At 32.6% G+C, this 27,929-nt stretch overlaps 1 protein-coding gene across 2 annotated transcripts; it reads right to left on the minus strand.

Annotated features, from left to right (window-relative positions):
• Nucleotides 1-1,722: 1,722 nt before the first annotated feature.
• LOC134238509 (uncharacterized) lies at nucleotides 1,723-27,929 on the minus strand. Of its 2 annotated transcripts, none has more exons than XM_062720636.1 (8): nucleotides 27,748-27,929; nucleotides 25,823-25,891; nucleotides 21,139-21,411; nucleotides 11,579-11,650; nucleotides 11,351-11,473; nucleotides 3,775-3,975; nucleotides 3,571-3,642; nucleotides 1,723-3,243 (listed from the first exon to the last, which is right to left on the minus strand). In XM_062720636.1, exons 2-8 carry the CDS (start codon nucleotides 25,880-25,882, stop codon nucleotides 2,662-2,664), a joined length of 1,383 nt encoding a protein of 460 aa, XP_062576620.1. In that variant the 5' UTR covers nucleotides 25,883-25,891; nucleotides 27,748-27,929; the 3' UTR covers nucleotides 1,723-2,661. The 2 variants fall into 2 exon arrangements, with proteins under 2 accessions (XP_062576620.1, XP_062576619.1); XM_062720635.1 differs by lacking the exon at nucleotides 27,748-27,929 and adding an exon at nucleotides 26,102-26,227.

Consider the following 27,929-nt stretch of genomic DNA (forward strand, 5'->3'; position numbering starts at 1 on the left):
TCATACAAAAAAAATTTATAAAAAGTCGTGGAAAATATTTTCATGGCATTTTCACACTAGTTTTATAAATACATGTATAAATACGATGGTTAAATGACCGTCGATCTAATCATGTTTCCTAGATAAGCCTCTGAAAAGCTGGTAATTATATATCCCTCTGCTCAAAGGTTAAGCAAATATACTGGATCACATCAATCGGGTTTGACTGACACAATAATTGTCAAAATAACCAGTAAAAGAAAGAAGATTGCGTGCTGAAAAGTCTACGAATTTACTCAAAATCTGCACAAAAATGCGATCCACGACGATTCTCGAAAATGGCAACATTTGGTTTAACATGGAAGTCCATGTTCCCCACCCTTCTTATTCATAAAATTATGGTTTTTTCTCTTTTCCCACGAAAAAAATCTTATTCGTGGAATGCTTTGGGTTCTGCCACTTCTCAGTTTATAAATACAATATACCAAAAAATACGAGGGGGGATCAAAAAGTTCGCGAACTAATTGAATTACTTCCAAAAAAGAAATGATACAGGGTTTCGGTGTGTTGAAAATGTTTTAAAGTAGTCCTCTCTGATTGTAATGCGCATCTGCAAAAATTCTGTCCATGCGCGATCACGTGATAGTGGCGGTCATCTGACATGCTCCTTAGCGTTCTGTCACAGAACCTTCAAAATGTTTCCGACTCTTCTTTTTTACCATGCAAGTCATTTTTTTTTTGCAGCAATGGCCTAATCTCGGCAATAGTATGGGTGAATGATGATATCCTTTTGAAGAATAAGCATGGTGACCATGAAAACCCAAGTCCTCTGTCTTTTGAGCGTCTTCGGTGCCTTCAATTTATCATATCTAATATGTTTTAAGTCTAAAGATAAATTATATTTTAGAGATTTATTAATTATTTTATTGTAAAGATATTTATCTATTTTTCTAACTATAAGTTGGTGATCTCTCATATAAAATTGCTTAACAAAAGACACGTTTCTCTCCCAGTTTGCTTTCACTGGGCAACAGAACAAACATCCTTTTTAAACATCTCCCTACCTTCACTTAAACAATCAATCCAATTAATGAAAAAGTCTTCTGGCAAGTCTTTTGTCTTCGTTTAACCATATACAAATTATTATAAACTTTTACAAATGACTTTTCAAGATATATTTTTAACTTAACAGCCGTTCGTTTCTCGAATACGACTAAGTCAACCAATTTTTGTCACGAGTGACCTACCTTAATGCATTTTTAGCTCACCTGAGCCAAAGGCTCACGTGAGCTTTTCTGATCAAAATTTGTCCGTTGTCTGTCGTTGTCGTCGTCGTTGTTATAAACTTTTCACATTTTCATCTTCTTCTCAAGAACCACTGGGCCAATTTGAACCAAACGTGTTACAAAGTATCCTTGGGTAAAGGGGATTCAAGTTTGTTCAAGTGAAGGACCACACCCTTTTCCAAGGAGAGATAATTATGAATTAGAGAAAAATTAATGGCATCTTAAAAAAAATCTTCTTCTCAAGAACCACTGGGCCAGGAAAGATGAAACTCATGTGGAATCATCATCAGGGAGTGTAGATTCAAGTTTGTTCAAATCATGACCCCCGGGGGTAGGAAGGGGCCAAAATGGCCGATCAAAGTTTTACATAGGAATATATAGGAAAAATCTTTAAAAATCTTCTCAAGAACCACTGGGCCAGGAAAGATGAAACTCATGTGGAATCATCTTCAGGTAGTGTAGATTCAAGTTTGTTCAAAGCATGACCCCTGGGGGTAGGGTGGGGCCAAAATGGCTGATCAAATTTTTACATAGGAATATATAGGAAAAATCTTTTAAAAATCTTCTTCTCAAGAACCACTGGGCCAGGAAAGATGAAACTCATGTGGAATCATCCTCAGGTAGTGTAGATTCAAGTTTGTTCAAATCATGACCCCCGGGGGTAGGGTGGGGCCAAAATGGCCGATCAAAGTTTTAAATAGGAATATATAGGGAAAATCTTTTTCTCAAGAACCATTGAGACAGGAAAGATGAAACTCTTGTGGAATCATCCCTAGGTAGTGTAGATTCAAGTTTCTTCAAATCATGATCCTCTGGGGTAGGGTGGGGCCAAATGGTTGATCAAAGTTTTAAATAGGAATATATAGGGAAACCTTTTAAAATCTTCTTTTCACGTACTTCAAAGCCATGCTTAGTGATATTTATAGGGAATCATCCTCAGGTATCGTAGATTCTAGTTAGTTCAAAACATGACCCCCTGGGGGGATAAAATTCAAGCTCCCTCCCCCTCACCGCCATCAGTAAATTTTCAGTTCTGTTCTAATATGTGCTCTTTTCTAGCCAATTACTCAGGTGAGCGATGTGGCCCCTGGGCCTCTTGTTACATTGTGACGTCACAAACACGGGGGAAAACGTTCCATTACATATGTTATTTATAGAACATGTGTATGACTTTATGCGTGCCAAATTTCATTCTAATCTGAATTTTGATTTTGTAAATATAGAGATAGTTCGCGAACTTTTTGATCACCTCTCGTATACCATAAATTAATTGAAAACTTTGATTGAATAATTGAAGTTATGTGTGTTTGTAATAGGATAGTATTTTGATGAGGATCATTAAAACACGTAACAAAACTATTCTTTTGTGTGATTTTCTTAACGGCAATAACATTATTTACTGAATGTCCTTTGAAACGTTGCTACTCTTACGACGCTTGCGGTGTTTCAGAGATAAGATTAATTTTCCCAACATATTTTTGCCAGGCCATGCGTTGTGCTTTGTATTCCGAGTTTCTTGTTCATTCAGGCCACTACCCCAAAACATGTCATCGCTTGCTTCAACAAGGATGTAATTTGAGCCGAAACCTGTTACTTTCTCCCGGAATAACTCAATTTGCTTGAATTTAGCTTGTAAGACTCTTTTCATAATATTTTTTTGTCTTTTTTCCCGATCTGAAATATTCATTGCATTGATATTAATATTTTCCAATTTTTCGTATTCCTGGTACGCATTTTCAGCAGATCTATATATCCTCCCATCAATTTCTATATTTACGGTAAAGGAATTTGAAAGAACATCGTGTCTTTTGATAACGACGACATTATCATCTTGCTTTACATAACTTTCGCAGTTCACAGAGCCAGCAACATGTCCTTCTTTTTTGCAAACTTTGCATTGTTGATGATTGGTGTTGTCAACTTTTGTATTGTTGTTTATCCATACTAGAACGACAACAGCAACAACAGCAACTACCATCTGAAATTCATTTACATGAGCTTGATTAATTATTTTAATTATAAATAAATATTCAACTCACAAACAATTAATAATTGCACTAATAGAATTTCACAAGTGATATACTTGTAAGTATATATATCTATATAGCATAACATATAAACTCACTGTTCGATAATATCACATTTTGAAAAAATATATTTATAATTTTTTTCTCTGAATAGATGGTCCAAGCAATTTTTTGATATATCAATACAAAAATTCAAATAAAATTAATTTACATTAAATAATTTTTAATCATTTTGTTAACAGAAAATGCTTTAGTAAAATTGTTTGCTATACATGTACCTCTAAGATAAAATAACCAATCACGACGTAAGAATGAAGAACTATTTTGTCCCTTAAAACTTCGTAACATCCCTGTAGATAAATTATTTTGTATTATTAATGAACTAATATAAATTTTATAGATTTTTAATTCAGGGTGGCAAAACGACAAGAAACATGTTTAGTAATAATTTAATTATTCCGAAGTAAATAATTTTCAGTTACTTTGGTGTTATATGTTCCACTATCAACATTTGCATGGCATACTAAAGGAGCTGAAGAGTACGTGCTGACAGTGACATCCTTACAGCAGGTCTTTGGAATTTGTGAATTCGTTTGTTGACACTCTCCACTAGTAGTGCACCAAGGAGTATTGTCAAAATCATTAGTCGTGCTGAACACAGGATTTACTGCACAACAGTCCAGCTTATTAAAAAATTAATAAATGATAATTGCAATATTTCCACATCAATATTATGACCCAGGACTCATTTAAACCGATATATATATATATATATATATATATATATATATATATATATATATATATATATATATATATATATATATATATATATATATATATATATAGAAAGCACAGAGAAATTCACTTTTACAATATATATATATATATATATAAGGAATGTTTTTAAGTTTTGTGTGAGTTATTGGTGTGTGAATCACACAGACTTGTCACGTAGGCATATTTCATGAAGCGCGCTAGCGCTTCATGAAAAATATGCCTACGTGCAAGTCTGTGTGATTCTCACAACAATAATTCACACTAAACTTAAAAACATTCCTTTTATTTACATTTTACATGTTAAGAAGCACAAAAAATATACTCAATATTTGAATTTCTTTCTGCCCTATATCGTTATACTTTTACTAACGTCGCTGTAGCCTTATTGTGACGTCACGTTTCTCCGTGTATATTTCTACACGTGAGTATACACGAAAATGGTTTTCAAATCAATTTCACAGTTGGCTTAGTAAAAAAATACAGTGAATGTAATATATATATATATATATATATATATATATATATATATATATATATATATATATATATATATATATATATATATATATATATATATATATTATATATATCTCGGTTTAAATGAGCACATTTGAAGCACATTTTACAACAACTCTTAAACTAACATAACTGCCCTAAGTGAAGAAATATTAATACAGAAAGCACAAAGAATTTACTTTTATATGGAAACCTACTTCCGCCCTAGCCCGGGGTTGAAATCTCGACCTTCGGAATTTGTCTCCTAGCAATGCATGAACAGCGCGCTAGATCGCTCGCCTATCTAGGCAAGTCAAAAAAACTTGCTTTCGATGCCGATGGAAGTGGGTATCCATATAAAAGTGAATTTCTAATTTTCGAATTTGTAAAATGTGCTTTATAAATAATAATTAATTTCATGTAACAATCCTCTGTTAAAACTAATGTCAAATAACTGTATCTCACTTCTATTCTCAATGACCGTGTAGTGTAGGACAGCGACGCGAGAATTCCATCGACATCGAAAGCAAGTTTTTTTGACTTGCCTAGATAGGCGAGCGGTCTAGCGCGCTGTTCCCGCACTGCTAGGAGACAGATTCCGAAGGTCGAGAGTTCAACCCCGGGCTGGGGCGGAAGTAGGTATCCACATAAAAGTGAATTTTTTTGTGCTTTCTATATTAATATTTCTTCACTTAGGGCAGTTATGTTAGTTTAAGAGTTGTTGTAAAATGTGCTTTATAAATAATAATTAATTTCATTACAACGTGTATTGGTAACAATCCTCTGTAAAAACTAATGTCCAAATAACTGTATCTCACTTCTATTCTCAATGACCGTGTAGTGTAGGACAGCGCCGCGAGAATTCCATCGGTATCGAAAGCAAGTTCGAGAGTTCAACCCCGGGCTGGGGCGGAAGTGGGTATCCATATAAAAGTGAATTTCTTTGTGCTTTCTATATATATATATATATATATATATATATATATATATATATATATATATATATATATATATAAAGCACTACAAAAACCAACAACACTGTATATCCTAAATGTCGGATCTACCAAGTAGATACAAGGTCAAGGATGGAAATTTATATAAAGCACTAAAAATGACCAACGACACGAGCAATAAAAATTGTCAAATTTTCGGGACGCCCTGTCCCTTCCTCGGGACAAAGAAAAAAGTTAAAAAGTCATAAGAACAAAGGAAAAAGAGAAATAAAAACAACTAGCACTACTACTAAACTACTAAACACTAGATATTTACATACTTAATTACATGTTGAATTGTAATTTTTTAAGAACACTAATAAAGAAAGAAATCCGGACCGCTATGAAATTCGTCCGGTCTATCGGGTATACTCGGGTGAAGTGCGATTTACATAATTGAACGAATTAATTATGCTAATTAATTACGACAATCAGTAAATCGTACATTGTTTCATTCTCTCAAAATGGCGTAACTTTACTTAATAAAGAATAATGAAAGAAAAATCATACAGTAGGGATATTTAATCCTATGAATTGTGATCAATTATAAATTTTGAAATATTTAAGGACTTATTATCGGGAAAAAATAATTAACAAAGGCGTAAGCAATACATAGTTATGTGGTTGTTCGAGTTCGAGAGTTGGTGGCACAAATTAACTGTAGAGTTTACACTAAATTGAGAGAATAATTTTGTTTAGTATGATCAGGAATTGGGTCTAATTTACGTTCATTCTGGTGAAGTCATTCAATTTGTTAATACCATTTGGGCGGAATGACTTCAATCTGTGCATCCAGAACTTTTCTTTGCTTTTCCTTTGAGCATCTGTCCATCTTGGGTTATGGTCAATCACCACGATGAGGGTATCGAAGCCTGTAGAGAAGTCTGGGATAGTAGATCCATACAAGTTCCTTCTACCGAGTCCCTTGCTAAGCTCCTTGAACATGTTCTCAAGTTCAACAACTTCATGTTTAATGGAGAACATTACCTGCAAGTTAATGGCACTGCTATGGTTACGAAAATGGCACCGTCTTATGCCAATGTCTTCATGGGCAGACTGGAACGCAACTTGTTACTTCAAGCACCATTTAGGCCTCATAGCTGGTTGCGTTTCATTGACGATATAGAGATGAAGTGGGTGGATTGTCGCGAGAACCTCGAGGCATTCATTACGTTTGCCAACACCTTTCATCAGTCGATCAAATTTACAGTAGACGTATCTAATTCGAAAAACGTATTCCTAGATACTACATCTACCCTGATTGATGGTGAAATCGAATTCAGTCTCCACACCAAACCCACAGACTCCCACCTATATCTGATGCCCACTAGCTGTCATCCCCCTCACACTTTTAAGGGAGTGCCTAAGGGTCAAGCCACCAGAATTCGACGCATCTGTTCGTCCCCTGCCTTATATCAGGAGCAAAGTGGTCTTCTTAAGTCCCACTTATGCAAAAGAGGCTACAATGCCCGCACCGTACAAACAGCTATTGATGAGATGGCGGAACATGACAGGCAAAAGGCAAAACCTATTACGCTACAAGGAAAAAGACAATAGCGACAGGGTCCCTCTGGTAACCACATACCATCCCGTCCTTAAGAACCTTAGCGGTATCCTTCAAAAGAACCTACCAATTCTCCATTCAAACAAACGAATGGCAGAGGTCTTTAAGGAACCCCCATTGGCTGCATACAGACGCCCAAGGAATCTAAAGGACATGGTAGTAAGAACCAGACTGGACAACCCATTACCTAACGGGGGCTTTAAAACTTGCTCTGACAGGAGATGTCTTCTTTGTAAGCACAGCACTGGCACAGACAGTTTTAACAGCCCTGTTACAGGCCGCAGCTACAAAATACTAGGGAATTTGTCCTGTCATACTGACAACTGCATTTATCTCATCAGTTGCAAAGTTTGCTCCAAACAGTATGTTGGTGAAACAGGAGATCTCCGTAGGAGAGTCAATAACCACCGTTCGACCATTAGGACCAAAAAACTCAATGAACCTGTTGGGGAACATTTCAACCTTGAGGGTCACAAATGGGAGGACATGACAGTAGTGGTGATTGACCATAACCCAAGATGGACAGATGCTCAAAGGAAAAGAAAAGAAAAGTTCTGGATGCACAGATTGAAGTCATTCCGCCCAAATGGTATTAACAAATTGAATGACTTCACCAGAATGAACGTAAATTAGACCCAATTCCTGATCATACTAAACAAAATTATTCTCTCAATTTAGTGTAAACTCTACAGTTAATTTGTGCCACCAACTCTCGAACTCGAACAACCACATAACTATGTATTGCTTACGCCTTTGTTAATTATTTTTTCCCGATAATAAGTCCTTAAATATTTCAAAATTTATAATTGATCACAATTCATAGGATTAAATATCCCTACTGTATGATTTTTCTTTCATTATTCTTTATTAAGTAAAGTTACGCCATTTTGAGAGAATGAAACAATGTACGATTTACTGATTGTCGTAATTAATTAGCATAATTAATTCGTTCAATTATGTAAATCGCACTTCACCCGAGTATACCCGATAGACCGGACGCATTTCATAGCGGTCCGGATTTCTTTCTTTATTAGTGTTCTTAAAAAATTACAATTCAACATGTAATTAAGTATGTAAATATCTAGTGTTTAGTAGTTTAGTAGTAGTGCTAGTTGTTTTTGTTTCTCTTTTTCCTTTGTTCTTATGACTTTTTAACTTTTTTCTTTGTCCCGAGGAAGGGACAGGGCGTCCCGAAAATTTGACAATTTTTATTGTTCGTGTCGTTGGTCATTTTTAGTGCTTTATATATATATATATATATATATATATATATATATATATATATATATATATATATATATATATATATATATATATATATGTAAGTTTTATATTCCATACAACTGTAAAACAGAACAAGATCTAAAAATTCTTTAACCAATATTTTGTAATTTAATGTTCCTTCGAGAATTTTCAGTCAGATGGAGGTGCCACCATTTGCCAATAGAGGGCTGATTTTGACCGATACTCAGCACTTAGGCCTTTGAACAGGGAACTATCTTTTGGTGCTAAAACTTAGTGCATCACGGGTCTTCGGATTATACGGTCTCCTCTTTGTACAGCGTTTGATTGATAAAGAGCAGATCCTTAATTGCTGTTTGACATTTGAGTACACAATCTAACCACTGCTCTGCGTGGGCGATTATGTGGGCGACTGTTTGTTTCAGTCTTGTGTCAACTGATTTATATTAACTGTCAGGCCTTTGTCTGTTTACGAAAATTAACCACGGAATTACAATCATCCTGTTCAAAATATAGATCTCAAGGCGGGTTTGAGAGGTTCCCAAGGGTACTCCTCCTAAGAACCTTACATTCTAAATCCTACAGAAAAGTAATTACTATGTACTCTTTAATGAAAATGAAATTTCTTTACAATATTGTATAATTAACTATATTTTCTCCAATTTTGGTGTTTATGCTTTCACAAATATGAATTTTATATCGTTTTAACTCCGGACCAAATTCAGACGTTTTGAAAAAATTGCGGCTGCATTGCCACAGGCGGCGCACTTAACTGTGATCAAGTGTCTGATCCTGAATTCGCTCCCACAGAAATGTACAAATCATAAATGTTTGGCAGACAAGGAACGTTTTCTGACTTAGTATTTAAATACTTAGTATTTAAAATGACTGATATGGTTACTCTATGTATTTGGATAGGAGAAACTAAGAAAAAAGACAGGCCTTAGAATTTAGTAAGAGTGCCAAAGTGCATCTCCATTATAGATAATAGACGAAAAGCCTGCAGAAATATAGGATTTTCAAATTATTATTTCATACCTGTTCATGCATATACTTTGTTTACATATTTTAATGTTTAATCACATCATAGTTATGAAGATATTTAACATCCATATCTATAATCGTTTTGATTAATTAAAGAATTTGAATTTGGTAATTTCGATTTCCTCCAAAAACTGAACCGTTGACATTTGTCGGTTTTTACGTTGCAGATTGCTACTGATGTGAAAGACCGATATCATTTCCAATTTTTTTTTACTCTAATTGTTTTAGATTCAACGCTAAAACTTTGTAATTTTTCTGCCAAGAAACGCTCTATCCGCAAGGAAAATTTTTATAAAGATGCATTATTTTGTTTAAAAGGTATAAACTCAGTCTTTGAAATTTTGGGACAACCCCTCTCGTACATTGATAATATTTTCTAAATATTATTATTTGGAAAGGTACATTGTTGAGTCCGTATATATGTACGAGGTGTGATTAAAAAGTTTATCTCTCTTTATTTACAAAACCACAATTCAGATCAGAATGAAATTTGGCACACATAAAGTCATTCACATTTTCCATAAATAGCATACGTAAAAGAACTTTTTCCCCGTGTTTGTGGAAATTTATAATAATTTGTACACGGTTTATGAAGACAAAAGACTTGCCAGAAGTTTTGTCATTAATTCGATTGATTGTTTATGTGAAGGAAGGGAGATATTTAAAAAGGATGTTTGTTCTGTTGTCCTTTGTTAAGCAAATTGTTAGGAAAGATCGCCAACTTACAGTTAGAAAAATAGATGAATATCTTTACAATGATATAATTATCAAATCTCTAAAATATCGTTTACTTTAGACTGTAAACATATCAGATATGATGAAGCAAAGGCATCCATACGTTTTCCACATGAAATAAATGACACTCAAAAGACAGAGGACTTGGGTTTTGATGGTCACCATGCTCATTCCGCAAAAGGATAGCATTGTCCACCCATACTATTGCCGAGGTTAGGCTATTTCTGATAAATGTACAGTTTTTGTTGCAAAAAATAACTTGCATGGTAAAAAATATAAGAGTCGGAAAAATTTTTAAGCTTCTGTGACAGAACGCCACGGAGCATGTCACGTGACCGCCTATATCACGTGATCCGCGCATGGGCAGAATGGTTGCAGAAGCGCATTTAAATCGGAGAGGACTACTTTAAATCATTTTTATCACTGAAATCTTATATCATTTCTCTTTTTGAAGTTATTCAATTAGTTCGCGAACTTTTTGATCACCCATCGTACGTTTCGTATGTTTCTAAATAGATGCTGATTTACCTTTTTCACACTTATCAAAACACAATTATTTACATAACGAATTGTCTACTGATTTGTTCGGTTTTAACTGATCATGACAAGTGCCACACTGCGGTTGTGATCTATCGACAGGGGATTTTCACTTCCTCATGGTACCTGATACCAACACTAATATTTAAGAGTCCAAATTTTTCTTGCTCCTGATTTGTGATGGTTCAAAAGAATTATACGCTTAAATATTGTTCGTTTCCTACATTTTTTTAATCACAGTTTGTTATGTTAACTTTTCCCCATTTTTTCCCATTCAAACCATAAACACAACAAAAAACTTACGTTAGTTAATTTCTTACAGGAAGTGTAAATTTTATAAAATCGGTTTTTCAAAGCATGAGTAATTACTTCCCCTAACTTACACTAAAACATCTATGCTTAAACATACGAAAGTTAAAATTGTCTACACATGTAGAAATACTACTTCAGGTAAGATACGCTTTTTTTCTTGATCGTGAAAAGGAGCGCACGGCAGGTATGATAGGTGGAAAGAAAATATTCATCCATGATACCTGATCCCAACTTATATATTTAAGATTGCTGGTCGTTATCTCCATAGATTTCAAATTAGTAATTTAAGATTTTCTTTTGAAATATAATTAAATGTATTTGTGTTTAAAATAAAAAAAAATTTCAATAAAGATATACCTCCATAAAAATTTTGCTCCATGAATTCGGAAATGAAACTAAGTTGCTGACTTCATCTGCATCCTCTGTAAAGTATGTTTTCATGTTCTCAAGCAAATAATCTTTTGATTCGTCCTCTTTAATCTATAGAAGATATATACATATATAATGTAGAATAAAAGCAAAAGAGATATGCATTTTATGTGATATTGCTGCAATTTTACACGAAAAAATAGCATTTTTTGTTACCTTTATGTTGATATGAATCCACAAACCAAAGACAATTAGCGTTGATGTAATTAAAATACCAAAAAATAAGCCCTGTAAAAAGATAAAATAAAAAATGCTTTATTATATGCAGAAGGTCCAAAGTATAAAAACTGTTATAAGATTACAACCGTGTTTGCAATATATGAATTTTTATCATTGATAGTAAAAATCTTATTTGAAAATAAAACAGTACATTTTGAAAGAAACGGTATTCCAAAGCTGAACATATTATTGTCGCAATTTCTTTAGTGATTGTGTCTTCAATAGTGAGGACTCGTGGCAAGTGTGAACGGTCAGCAGGAGATGTTTTCTCCTCCTAGTCATCTGGTCCTATCTTTTAATTTCAAAGTGTTTTTGATTTATGCTTGATCACATGTTGTATTGTTTATAGTATTTTTAGACAATAATTATCGTTGTTTTATCTTTACATTTTTAAATAAAGCAATTTTCTCAACTGTTGCATTCCCAAAATATTGAGTAAAAATCTTTCTTCCGCAAGCTACTGTAAATTGTTTTTAATCATGATTTTTATTTCTTTTCTTTGCATATATTACGTTATACATTCCTACGTCAGCAGTATATGTGTCATATTGATCGTTTGTAAGATTTCAAACTCGTCACTCATTACACCGTTCCGTAGACAAGGAGAAAACTTTTGGATTAGAACTTAGAACAGCCTTTACCTGTGGATTTAATGACAATGTCGATAGTGTTGGATATTTTTTCCTGTCAACAGTGTTACAGTATAAAATATATGATGGACTTTTTAACCATATACAGAGATATAAGCGTAGTCAGGGGCATCGGTCGGCAATAAACCTTTACTACAACATGTCTCATTTTGTTCATTACAATATACTACACTGTGCGTTATGTGAATCAATAGTTATGTCTACATCACATATACACTGAACTGTACCATGTCCCTTTATATCTTTTAAAATGTCTTCTTGAAAAGGTCAAGGAAACATTTTTTTTTAATTCTCGACACCAACATATCGGCACGGATCTGTGATTCTGGATATTGAAAATCAAAGACTTTTTAACCTCCCACCTTTTGCTAAAAAATGCAGCTAAAACAATCTGCCAAAAAAGAAATTGACGCGGTTAATTTAAGAATTCTTCCAAATTCTAAAAGGATCTACTTTTGTATTTTACTATATTTAAAGTTATAGACTACATCTTGTATTTCCTATCCAATTCATCGACCTCTGCCTCAAAAAGTTTTAATGAAAAAAAAACTTTATAGGGCCTGGATATCAAGTATCTGAAACATTCTCCTCCATCGTGTTCATGTACTTCTTCACCCTATAACTACATGTATAGGTCTGCTGCACACGATATTACAGGTGACGTAATTATAGTTAACAAAAAGGACCATAATTCACTTATTTTAAAGGTCCTAAATACTGTAAAACAAGAATATTTGGCGCACTATTAATTTCAGCGCCTTTGGCGCAAGAGCCTCTGGACGTTAAAATTTATTGTGTGCTAACAGATTTCTAAATATTATTTTTTGTTTTTAAAGCCTTTAAATGTGTACATATAAACCGCACTGCGCTATTACCTATGTTGAAGGGTCGTTGGATTTCAAATACACACTAGCACTGTACATGGTAGGATCGATAGGGGAATTTCTGCAAAATTATAATTTATTAAACTACTGTTAGTTTTACCCGACATTATCATAAGCACCTTCAGATTTTGACTTCTCGGAGTGCCAATTATCTATCGCCTCGAGGAAAACAATGTAATCAAGCATGGCGATTGAGCTTGTAGACAATATCTGATTATGATTAACATTTATCCAAGTAACTTTCTTTCGATATATGCATAGTTTTAATATGAATAAAATGCGTAAATACTCCATTTCTTTTATCTCTAGTAAAATGATATAAAATCTAACACTGTCTTACGTCCATGTGATTGCAACACTACGGTATTGTTGACGAGTGTTTACTTGTATATGGGAGTGCTATTGTGTTTCCGTGTTTGACTAACCAAAAAGTCAAATTAAAAAATATCACATGTATATTTCACAAGTCCCATATTTTAATGATACCAGTAAGTGCAAGCGCTAAAATTTATTTGCACCAATGCATTCCAACTTGCGTTTGCGCTTAAATATGCATGCGTCAATTTTTCTCGTTTTATAGTATAAGGAACCCCAATCCTTCAACTGGCGTCGGAATTTCATAAATATTATACATTCTGTAGAAGGTAACGCCAGGCAATAAACTAGATATGAAAAAGAAGACCTTGCCACTTTGTCAGAATGGATGAAATGTATCTGGCTCATGCCAACTTCATCTGTATCTGATCTTATGTTACAATCGCGAATTAAAAGATTTAGGGGCAATATCAGAACCATCTATTCTTTTGTATTTAATAATCCAGATATGAAAAAAGAATTAGATTCTATATAGATTACATGATCAGTTGGAACTGGTGCCTGCTGACAAAGAAGGTAACACCATTGTCTTTCTTTGTAGGAATCATTATGTAAACTGTATTTTAGAAGAATATGGAATTAATTCTACAAGTTGTAATCCAAATTATACTTATGCTTCACTTTCTAAGGAGGAAATTCTTCAAAATCATATGTCAGCTTTTAATATTTTTAATATCTCAAAGAACTAAATGACATTAAATCGCCATATTTATGTTGGATTCCGAGACTTAATAAAAACCCGTACCAAAAAATATAGATAGCGCGTTCCAGTAAATGTTCAACCAAGCCTCTTTCTTTATTTCTCACTAAGATATTAATAGTAGTGAAGGAGAAACTTTAACGGTACTGTACAACAATACGAGGGATGATCAAAAAGTTCGCGAACTATCTCTATATCTACAAAACCACAATTAAGATTAGAATGAAATTCGGTACACACATAGCCATATACAAGGTCAATAAATAGCATATGCTGAATAAAGTTTTTCTCCTTGTTTGTGACGTCACAATGTGAAAATGACGTTACTATGTAGGTCACTTGTGACGAAAAATGGTTGTCTCAGTCGAACATGTTCAACAAACGACTGTACAATTTTCTGTACATCTTAGAAATCCCTCTGCAGTATCATCTAATAATTTGTACACAGTCTATTGAGATAAATGAGTTTCTATAAATTCAATTAATGATTGGATTGATCGTTTTATTGAAGGAAGGCATATGGTTTAAAATTATACTTGCCATCTTGCCCAGTGAAAGCAAGTTTGAAAAGATATGTATTTTTAATTAGGCAATTTGCTATCAAAGACCTCCAATTAACACTTTGAAAAATAGTTGAATATTTGAACAATAATATAATTAATAATAACCTAAGGTATCGTTTATTTTAGATTTTAAACATATTAGATATGATAAAAGGAGGCACCCATTCTCTATCCACCTTGAATAAAGGTCTCTCGAGAGACAGAAAGATTTGTGTTTTAATGGTCGCCCTGAAAATTTCAATCACATACTTACAATGAATTAAACAGTCAACATTGATTTTAAATTTTAGAACTGATGTTAAGAAATGAATATCTTTTAATATGCAATGATCTTCTTTAAAAAGATAGATTAAAACGCATTTTCTAATTTAGGTAATTGAATATATAATGAAATAGGACACGAATTGAGCATTTGCCAGTGATTTTACAAAATGTTGTTTCAATGAAATATATGGAGAAAAATGAAGTTACATTCACTTTTGGCATATATCTGTACCTTGTCACTGGTCATTTCATTACACGCACAGTGTAGTATATTGTAATGTCAATGGTCATTTCAAAAATATTTTGTTAAAAAAAAACATTATAGGAAGAGAATAAGGTTGTTGAGGACGCTTGATACCAGAACCACTGACGGAAAAGGAAACAGAAGTGCCAAAGCCAGTGTTATCAGAACTCCAACGTCCAGAGCTAGACTTTAATATTCTTGATATATTTTTGCAGAAGAGTGAACCAGACCAGTTTGCTACAGAGTGAAGAGGAGAAGGTAAAGATCATGTAAGAAACTTTGAGCGTGTTAAAAAAACCTCCTTTAGTCGTCCAGAGAAAATCGACAGTTGCTGACTTTGTAAAATTCTGGGATAAGAAAAAATACAATGGTTATGAAAGATATCGAAAATGCAAGACACAAAAGCGGAGCGAAGAGAGGCGGCGAGAAGATTCCAACTCGTATAAAAGACCTACAGCTACGGCTAGAAGACCAACATTGAAATCAATGAGCATTTTTAAATCGCTAAAATTACATCTTTCTAAAAATAATATACCAGATTTTAAGGACAAATCGCTAAATTTGTGTCTCGCTAAAAATTTGTGTCTCGCTAAAATAACCACTTATACGGTATTTTCATCAAATTCGTTCTTTATTTTATTAATATCCAAGTTTTCAACAAAAACAAAGCACAAAGTTATACTTTAATCAGATACAAAAAAGACACATACTCCTACCCGAAGCACTAAAACGAAAATTCTTGACCTTCCCGGACGTCAAAAGCTTATCAATTAAAACCAAATACATGTAACTTTTCTCAACATGGTTAACCTTTAACTCTATTCATTTCTTATGTCGCTTTAAACAGTCATCAAAATGTGCACAAAATGCTCAGGTTTTACACGTTAAATAATATCTAATAATTACGAAGTCAAAGTCCGATGGTCACGCTAAAGTCCGATGGCTCGTTTCCTATGAGACACGCTGCGCTAAAGTGCAATGGTCTGACACGCCAAGACCATATAATATTCCATATATACGTATTTACTATTTTGTTTAATGAGAAAATTAAGATATATGTATTTTTCAAAATGTATTCCAAATTTTAATTTTTATTTCGTTTTAATACATAAAACATTTTTTCTTGCATTATCATTTTAGCAAATGACCCATTTGTTATAAATATATTTAACGATTTCTTGATAGTAAAAACATAACAAAGGCGGGTAATCAAATGTTGAACCCTCTCTTGACTGGTTAGTTTGGATCTTGAATTTTGAAATTCGAATTTAGAATCTCGAATTTCGAACCTCGTATTTCGAAACTTGAACCTCGAATGAGCCTTTTGGGCTTTCATTAATAATTCCTGTCTCACCCTGCAATCATCCAACCTCTGTCCGCGTAAAAAAATGACTTTATTTACGGAAATACGCAAACTCACGTTACTAAATTTATTTTGTACAGCACTGTAATCTCAGAATGATGGTCTTCCTTCAAGCATGTCATCCTTTGTGTGAAAATATTATACGTTACTTACATGTAAATACTAATAAATTGCTTCTTTTACTATGTTTCCCGATTTTTTATGGAATTTATGTGTCTCTGTATGTGTTTTTCCGATGTCCACGCAGAGTTTTGTCACTGTTCTATGCTCCACCTATTCTGAAAACGTCCATTTTTTTAACAATGCCGATCCTGTCTCAATATGTTGTTACCTTGATTGATCTGCTATTTTTAATCTTTGAACTTTCGCAGGTTTGATGTGAAAACTTCTGTCAACCTTATAATTTAAAAGTCATCCAGATTTCCGCAGACTTTTATAAAATATAAATACAATTTTTAAAGTGATGAATAACTTTTTAATTGATATTTTGTGGTAGTGCTCCGGGTCTCCATTTCAAATCTAATTATGAAACCATAATTGTAATTGAATATTAGTAAAGGATTAGAAATTTGCTTTTAAAAACTATCAATGACACAGCTTTTATTACCGTTTCATGGTTTAGTTCGACTTTCCACTCAGCGGACAGAGTTATGACACTGTTTACGGAATCAAATGAAAACAAAGACATGTATGCCATATATGGTTGTGAAGATAAATTATCGTAAAAGAAAATGTTAATAAAAAGTTTAATAGTGCACTTCATCTGAGAGTGTAAATGAGTGCGTTTCTGAGGAGGGGGCTACCGAATGCAATTCGGAGTTAGATACATTGTATTATACTATGGGTTAAGAATTTATCATCGAAACAAGTGCCTGTGGTAAAAGATACCGAAGAAGAGGTGTAAGAAATTTTGAAATTCACGATAGGACTATTTTCGGACCATAGCGAGCATCGGTGCTTCGTATTTCAGGTAGTTATGATATACTTAATACACTTCTCCAAAGGTTGCTCTAACATCACTGAAAATTTCATGCCTCTGTGTTAAGTTCTTCAGAAAACTGCCGGACAATTAAACTCTCTGAAAATCACTTAATCGCAGAAATCTCCAAACCGGAAGTGACGTCATCAAATGTATATATATATATATATATATATATATATAGATTTTATGATGTTCTATCAGACCTTAAAGTTTCATGAAAATCGATGGAGCCCTTTTCGAGAACTTATATGCACAAAAAGAAAACAATAATAGCTAGAGCAAAGCTCGTCGCAAAGCAACGAGTAGTCCATCCATCCTGTTTAACCGGAAATCACTTTAATTTTTTTTTTAATGAGTAATGTCATCCAAAAATGGTTTAAATCCTCCAAATCTATGTTAATTATTGCAAAAGTAATACTTTTTTTGCTACTTCTGGTTTGTCCAGAAGTGACGTCGACGGACGGAAAATTCAGTTTTATGCTTCCGACTCCAATAGATTTAGCTGAACATTTTGAAAAACTTTGCTTCTTTAAAGTATGACAAATTCTCAATATTTTTAAAGATATCAGGAAAAAACTTCTGACCCCTCTTGATCCTTTATTTAAGGAGATATAATAAAAGATATCATTTTAAAGGTCTTGTAATTCTACACTTCTTTTGTTCTATATCTTTAAACAAAATATTTCTAGGTAAGAAGACATCGTAGAAAAGGTGTTGGAAATTTTGAAATTCACGATAGGACTATTTTCGGATCATAGCGAGCATCGGCGTTTCGTATTTGCAGTGGTGGTGATATACAAAATTCACTTCTCCAAACTTTGCTCTAGCATCACTGAGAATTTAATGCTTCTGTGTTAAGTTCTTTTTGGGAAACCTGCCAGACAAAGTGACTCTCTGAAAATCACTTAAACGCAGAAATCTCAAAACGGGAAGTGATGTCATCAAAATAAAATATAACAATAATAAAAATATCAGTCCTGGAAGTTTCATGATAATCAAGCGAGGCGTTTCCGAGAACTCGCGTGCACCAAATCGGTAAGAAAAAAAAATAATTCAAATAGTGGAGAAGAAACTTAAGAATAACTAGATACGATCTCGTTGCGACCAACGAGTGGTTCCTCCGTCCGATTCTTGTAGAGATGAGATTAGATTTTGATTGAGATTTTCATTAAAAATAATAATATTATTAAGAAAAACGTTTTTGCTCCCGTAATGTTTTGAAAAAGCATTGAACATTTAATGCTCATTAATTCGAATTTTGGCTCCTCTTGGCCCCTTATATGAAGGGTTGGCTTTTTTTCTTCAAATCAATTGAAGACGTTTGGCCCCTCTCATCCCCTAATTTGCGTGCCCAGCCCCTTTTCTGGATTTTACCTTTAAGCTCTCAATATTTTTAACATTTTTTTTTCAACAACTTTTCAGAGAATCTTTTATTTTTTCGAGTAATTTGCAAAAAGAATATTTAGGGGTCAACTCTTCAACTACTTAATGGAGACGTTAGGCAAAAATTGAAAGGTTGCATATTCAGAACATTATTTTGAACATCTTTTGTTCAATATTACTTATTAAAATATTTCCCACTTTTGATAAATACAAAGCTTCAAAGATTTAGCATCCTGGCCCCTATCTAGGTAACATATGATATAAAAAAATATAATATATAGTTGAAAATGGTTAAGATTAACATTTTTGCTTCAGTAATGTTTAACAAAATATTGACTGTAAAAGAGTTATTGAATAAAAAAAATTGACCCCTCTTAGCCCCTGAAATGATGAGCCAACACTTTTTTTCTTGATACCATATTAAACTCTTGTCATTTTTCACGAATGAATGTTGTTCAGTATGTTTAAACAAAATAATTATAGTTTTAGAGATCTGATGCAAATTGTTTCAAAAAATCACTCTTGATTCATGTCCTAAATTTTGACCTCTACCGCGATTTCATACTAGGCACATCCGGAAATATCAGGACCCATGTGCAACATGGCAACATATCATCTATCGTCCCTGAACATTTCAGCTTTCTAGCTTGAGCCGTTTTTGAGTAACATGACAGAAACGGAGGTCCTCTTCTGCACAAATTTTGTAAGAAAAAAAGAATTAAAATTATAAGATTATAAGGGGGAAAAGAAACCGAAAAATAATAGAAGGGTCTTCCGCTGAAGACAAAAGACCCTAACAAGAAGGTCTTCCACTGAAGACGGAAGACCTTAATAAAAAAGAAAAAGAAACCGAAGTATATCAATTAGGTCTCCCGTTGAAGACGGAAGACCTTAATAAAAATAGTGGAAAAGAAACCTTAGAATGACAAGGTTTTTTGCTGAAGACTGAAGACCTTAATGACAGGTGAAAAGAAACCGAACGAAAACAATAAGGTCTGGGAAACAAAAGACCTTAATAATAATAATAATACATACATATATTCAAACATACTAATGTTAGAATGACCTTTTTTTAAAATTCGATTAATTTGATAATTTAATTGTTTTGTCAAGCAGTATATAATTCTTTTCTGTGGCATTCTCATTTTTAATAAATTAGTATTTCTTTAATTTTTCCACTTACAATTATACAATGCAAACAGTAATTAACAAAAGTATTAACTTGGGCGGTCATGTGATTGATTTAAAGGTGCTTCGACACAAATTTGAAGTTAATAATTTCTCAATTTTTGTATAATTTCCGTTGTCTTTAAGAAAACTTAGTGTGCGTATGCAATTTATTCAGCAGCGCAGTCAAATTTGCATGCACGTGGTAGGAAATACCATAACCTGTGGACTAAAAATGTGGTCACAGCTATTAAAATATGTTAAGTGTCATCAAAACAATTCATGGGATGTTTTTCCGTTTTGCATACATTTAATAATTAGGTATAGAACAACAGGAGTTAAATGTGTTTGATAACAATTATAGTCTGATTTCTGGTTAGGATTTACCTGTATTATACCTATGTATATGAATTCTATAAAGGAATTGAGAATAAAATTTAATATTTAATGTATATTGATATAAATTGGAAAAGAGAAATTTATTAGATAATTAATTCAATATTAATTAATGTATTAAATTCAGAATAATAACTGCCATTTCTTGAAAAATAAATAATTTTAAATCTGATAATTTATGCATTTACTCTGATTACTATTCATGATTTATAATTTAGTGTAAATTTCTATTTTGACATTAAAGAAATACAGTTGTAATTCAAAACAGTGCACATAATTTTTGGTTTAAAGTCTTTTTTATATTTCTCCGACGATAGGTTCACTTTTACCCTATTAACCAACTATTGTAGAGACCAATACTGTACCAATTAGGTAATTTTCTCACCTGGAAAAATTCCCGTTCTGCACACATTTTCTCTATGTCTGAAATTCAAATGTGTGCAAAACGGGAATATGAAAGCTTAATCAATTGCCATTCTATTGATACCTTATATGCCATGTTGGTACAAAAGTTTGCAATACATACTATCCGTTTAATTTTGCACTTCAAGAGTTGATCTTTCTCCGTTTCATCTTTATTTTTTGTTTTGCGATTGTAAATGTGATGGCCTGCTTCTATAAGTGCATACAACACTATAACAATTCCTATGGCAATTATTTTTGCTGTCAGGATTTTGATGTCTTCGCCATGACCCAGAGAAAATATTGTTATGATGTTCAAAATTTTGTTGACGTCAGTGTCCAATACTGGTATAAGAAAAACGGTTCCAATTGTAATCCGCACAGCTCCTAAAAGAAACTGAATAAACAGAATAAAGATATGAAATACATCATCGTTTCGGTCCACTAAAAGAAAATTGAATTTTGCCGTTAAAAAAAACGTCTTGATGCTATAGGAAAAGAGCATAAGCGAATAAGCATACGGAATATACCTTGCAGGAATTGAAAACATTCTAAACAAATATGTAATAAACTTAGGTAATTGAATTATTTAATAAATGTTGTTTGAAATTGTTCAAAAACTATATATAACATGCTATATCATGAAGGATAATGATATTTTTACATTTACCTTTACAATTAAGAGATGCCATTTACAAATGTTAATGGTCACACTTGCACTTAATTATACTCCTTGAGTATTTTGTTATCAAAATGTTTAGCCTGTTTGATAGTAGTATCGAAAATGGTCTTACTAATGTTAAAATGACCTTTTATAAATTCGATTAATTTGATAATTTAATCGTTTCGTTAAGCAATATATAATTCTTCTCTGTTGTATTCTTATTTTTAATTTTTTATTAGTATTTCTTACATTTTTGCACTTGACCTGATACCGTGCAAACAGTAATTAACAAAAGTATTAATTTGGGCGGTCATATAATTGATTTAAAGGTGCTTCGACACAGATTTAAAGTTAATATTTTCTCAATTTCTATATAATTTCATGACTTGTATGTTGCCATATCAATTCATACAAAAACATAATAAAAATCTCATTTCATCTGGAAGTTATTGGAAGTCCGAATGTCTGTACGCCTTTGATTAACGCATCATTGCGCTTTCACAAATGTAACTTTATCCTTATAATTTTAGGAAAGTAGCTATTTTGTTGTGAATCAATGAAAAAAAATATTACAATTACTAATATTATCCCGAAATTTCAGGGTAAAAATATACAAATACATGCACAAATATTTTATTCGCACAAACACAGTTACAGTAATTGGCAAAGACCCATTCATAATACATACTGAAAGAAAAAAAACTTTTGAAGTAAATTAGATTCATTTTTTTTTATTTTGTTCAGTTTTCCTATCTAATTTTTAAAGTCATCTTTTAAGAAAATGTGATTAAAATTACATTTGATTTTGTCGTATAATTCACGTGTTATTGAAAATCATATGACTATACCCTCAAAAGTGCAAATAGAAAACTCTCATTATCTTCAATGTCTCCCCTGCGTATCTGTCACGGCTTTGATTTTCCTTTGCATGGAATTAATCGGACTGTTTATTTTTCAAACAATGGCTATATTTGGCATGGGTAACCATGCCAAACAACTAGTCAAACGTCGCGCATCCGCCAGTGAGAGGAACAAAACGTAAAGTTGATCGTCTCGAAAACCCAAATTGCGCAATTGTTTTTTTTTTGGTTGAATGTAATGATAATGATAGTCTACTATATAAACAGTGGATTTTGTGGTAGTAATGTGGCGATTTAGTAGGTGGCAGGATGAATACCCCGATCATAATGATAATGTGACTCTGTTTCGCGTTAATGTCATCGTCACGGTTGATAAAAAACTATTCCGGGCCCTCTCTGACAATGAGTAACACGTTCTATGGAGAAATGCACAGAAATCTGCTCTGTAAGCTGTTGCTGCCTTAGTCTTTATTTAGGCAATTCGAAAAGCAGAGCCCATAGAATATCAACGTTTTTAAATTTCTAACTTATGTGAAAGTAACCCTTTTTTGCTAAAAATTATCTACAGTGTATTATGCAGCTAGTTTGTCAAAATAGTGTGCACGTTTATTATTTAGACAAAAATTCCGATAAATTGATAGTTTTGAGGAGTTCATAATACTTGCATTTTGTTCGTGTAATATTTAATCATGAATACGTTGCTTAACAATGCAAAGCACTGGTTTCAATGTCATGTTCAAATATGCTTAATATGAAAACCCTTAATTATTAAGGAAGATCTAAACACTTAACACTAAAGAAATCTATAATTTATAAGATAGGTTTATACAGTTAGAGTGATATGCCCTTAGAAGTAAGATAGACAAATTGGTTATTTACAGTTAATTACATAATGTGTAATAGTTCAAAATATTCGAAGCAATATATCATGCCCAGATTATTTAAATAAATTCTTTTTTCCATTTATTTTCCCTATGTAAGTTAACAACAGTGATTTCTGCCCACGGATACTCCATTGTCTTTGAACACGTTTCCTGCAGAAATAAGGCAGGTACCCTATGTTGATAAATCAACTAAGTAGTCCCAAAATGCATACTTTTATATGAGATATTTTATCTCAAAGTCCAAAAAGCACTTTTATTAGTGTTTGGAGATTCCGTAGAATAAAAATCCTCTCATCAGTATCAGTACATGTTTAACAGCTCAAACAAAGGGTTTTTGTTGCTTCAAAATCGAGTAGTACATCGCAAACTCAAGCTTCATTGTTGGCTGACTCTGCCATTGTGTGCTTAATTATTAAGCAAATCATTACCGATAGTACCTTACAATCATGGACAAAGGTGAAGGTCATCAAACAATGAATGTTGGACTTAATGTGCTACGCAGGTAAAAAAAAAACTACAAAATTGCGCAAAATATTAAGCGAAGAATGATTATTTTCTCTTCACCTGTCTTTCTGAAATGTTCAACTTTAGCAAAATTTTAAACATGGAAAAATGAAATTAAATCAAAAGTAATAGAGAAATTAAAAAAAAGGTTTAGTAATTGATTGGCGAGGTCTCATTATAAAAACACTCTAATGGGACGAAAAATAATAGTGTTGGTGGTTTATTAATCTTATAATTATATAAAGGCCAGGTCCCCAGCTAGCTGTGTTTTTTCTAGTATGCTTAAGCCAACTGTTAAATTGGTTTGAATACCATTTTCCTATATACTCACGCGTAGAAATATGCACGGAGACCCGTGCTTTATTCTGACGTCATATTGGGGCTTCAGCAACAAGTAAAAATGCAACGATATAGGGCAGCAAGAAATTCAAATATTGAGTATATTTTTTATGCTTTGACACATTTTACATGTGTAAATGTAAACGTAAGGAATCTTTTTATGTATAGTGTGACTTATTGGTGTTTGAATCACAAACACTTGCAAGTAGCATTATTTTTCATGAAGCACTAGCCCCCTCCCCCTCCTCCTCCCCACCCGGCGTTTATGTTTGCTTAGCCCACTCCCTTTAAAATTGCTTCCGACAACTATATATTCTACTTCTACTTTAAAGTAGGTTTTCTATCGTCAACTTCCCATACTTATGCAGCAATTTTCCTTCATCACCTGCATACGGAGTTTATGTATCTCAGTTGATTTTATATGTAGATCATGAACAATTTCTAAAACGAGGTAAATTTTTTGACAAACAAATTGTAAAACAAGAATATTAGCAGTCTCGTTTAAAGTTATCATTTGGTAAGTTCTGGTCGATACATTGGCTTGTTTATCATTAAGTCAAATTTTTAGTACTAATTATTAATTTATTTCTACACTAAATTGACGACGGATTTTCCCGGTATTTCCCGATTATGACAATGAGAATACTGCGGGTGTGACCGGTCAGTAGGGGTTGCTCACTTTTCCTTGGCACCTGATTCCATTTTTTTTTAGGTCTGTGTTTGCTGTTCTACTGTTTTGTATGTTTTTATGAACTTTTGATCTTGAATGTTGTTTGTTATCTGCATATTTTTCATCAATGCCATTTTCATTTACAAACTTCCGTCGTTGAGAATTAAGAAAAAAATGTCCAGATTACAATTTGTAACTTTTGTGTTTTATTTTCCGAATTTCTCTACGTGTACGACGTGCTCAGTAGTCAGATACATAGCTGGCTGTGACTGTTGACACTATTGTTTACACCGTTACTTTAGGTGTTGACTGCACGCGCACTGACCCTTCGGTGAATTCAGCGTCAAATCCGGTACTACATGGTGAATATGTAGTGATATGAACTTTTTGCGCTTGTATAGATTATTTAAGGACAATTGATAAACTACAGTGTATATAATAGTATTCTCTTAGTATCAATAATAGTATAATAGTAATAATAATAGTATTCTCTTCTTATTCACGAAAAGAACCGTAATTATTATTCATCTTGAAAAATTGTCTGCGTGCCTTCTACCAACCGACTGTTGTAAATCAGCCCGACTCAAAACTGTTTTCCTTCTGGAAACAATTATCTTTTAAAATTCATTTTTAACTTCATTAGCGTCAATTTTTCTTGTTTTTTTTTTTTAAATAATTGTTGGTCCTACCTACCCATCTTATTTCATCCTGAGTCTGGAGAGGGGAAGCAAAAACAAATTTTAAAGATAGGCTAGTATTAATAGTATGTTTAAAAAAGCAAAAATCTAATGGATTAAATGTATTTCATACTACGACCGTTTAGAAACCTTTTATACATTACGAAAAAATAGAATTTTATATAAATATAATGTATATAACATACAAACCAGTATTAAATAAATGGCCCAAATATATTTAGATCTTGTATTATGTTTCTCTGCCATCATCAAAAATGTCTACAAAAAAATCAAAAGAACAAAATCAAAAATGAATTAAAAAGTGACGTTGTCGTATTTGTACAATACAAATCAAACTTTTGTGACACTGACAACAATAATTAAACTCGTGTTTCTTCCATAGTTAATTCAATGCTAAATCGTTTTGTCAAAACATTGTTTGACCTTGTTATCAAATATAATTTATCATTTAGTAAAATGATCTCTGACCTTTTTCATACTATTTGTCAGGCGATTAATTACACACTGAATTGACGACGAATTTTTCTGTTATTTTGAGATCATGACGAGGAGCACAAGGCGGGCGTGTCTGATCGGCAGGGATGCTCACTCCTTCATAACACTTAAAGCCATCTCTGATGTTATGAAGGCCAGTGTTTGCTCTGTTCCTGTTTTGTATTGTTTTGTGGACTTTTGAGCTTCAATACTGTTCGTTATCTCCATTAGTTTCCATTCAGAAATTATTGATATTGGTTAATTGCTCTGTGCAACCGAAATATCCTATTTCTAGTGAAGAGGATCTTGGAAAAAACTCTAGCTAAGAAATATATATTAACTTTTGGTACTTATCTATCGGCGACTTTTTACAAGTTGCATAATTAATTATATAAGTGCACAAAAGCAGCATTTTTATATCATTGCATTTCTTTTCATCTGATCTAAGTGAAAAATCAAATGAAAAATACAATGTAACAGGAATAATGTTTATTATTTTGCAGATATACATATATATTTGCATATCCACTGCTTTCTCCCACTGTGAACATGCAGTCATCAATTGCGTTCATAGGACTATAGACGCAATTGCTTCTGCTATGAATTCAATTGCTATTCACACTCGTGTAGCACAAGCTCTAATAGATTTACATGTTGTGTTGAGAAGTATATATATGAAATGTTTTGCAAAAGGAATAAATACAAGTTTTTAATAATATTCTTTGGAAAAAAAAGAAATTAAGAATAATTTAAAACTGCTGATTTACATCTTTAAAAATTTTATTTTTGTCAATGTTATTAATTGTATAATAAAACTTTTTAAAAATTGAAGAGAACTGCCATATTTTTATTTTTTCTCTAATAGTATATCCTATTTCAAGAAGGATTTCGGGTCTAAAAATAAATATAACAAATTCAAAAAATCATATAAAGCATTCTGGAGTTATAATCTTTATTTAAGCTTTGTCTTTTTCATCATAGTGTTAAATTATTAATTTTTATCATAGGGTTTCAAAAACGTTGATCGATGACGTCACAACTGCATCAAAACAAAAATTAAGAGAATGTGACGACGGTGCAGCTTGTTTTCAGATAACTGTGTTTAAAAGGCAAATACTTTATATAATTTTTTTGTGATTTATTAGAGAAAAGGTACAATGATCAGGTATACTGATTTTTTATAGCTGTGAGTTTTTATTTACTGAAGACAACAAGCAGCAACTTTATGTAAGCCAGGATTTCCTCTGATATTCTTGACAACATCAAAGAATGCAAATATAAGTAATAAACAACGATTATTCAGTGAACATGGCATTAAAAATAGCAATAGCTCTGCTGGCATATTTTCCATGATGCTCTAGCGCGCATCATGGATTATGCCAGCAGAGCAATTGCTATTCATAACGCCATGTTCACTGAATAACGTTGTTTATTTCTTAAATAAATTTAGGTCAAGATATAAATCTAATTATTCATTTCCCAGACAGAAATCTGAAAGATTTGGAAATCTGTAATTTTTTTAATTGTGTAATTTTGAAAGTTTTAAATAATATTGTAAGAAATCACTTAATTAAGAACATTCTATAATATCAAACGGCAGTCTTTCGCATGATATATTCTTGATTCAGAACAAAACATACCTAAGCTTTTCAAAAATTAAATGTCTTTGACGCCCTGTTGACGGTTAGATTTGCTTGCTTTCGTTGAAATCCTCAATCCAACACCTTATAGAAAGTTTCTCTCTAGTAAATAAATATTAATTTATAAACTTGTTGCATTCCATTCAATCCATTTCTTCAAGAGAATAGAAATTGTTAAGTTA

The sequence above is a fragment of the Saccostrea cucullata genome, unplaced genomic scaffold, assembly GCF_032062105.1.
Source record: "Saccostrea cucullata isolate Sc308-1 unplaced genomic scaffold, CSIRO_AGI_Scuc_v1 ctg3361, whole genome shotgun sequence".
Lineage (NCBI taxonomy): Eukaryota > Metazoa > Mollusca > Bivalvia > Ostreida > Ostreidae > Saccostrea > Saccostrea cuccullata.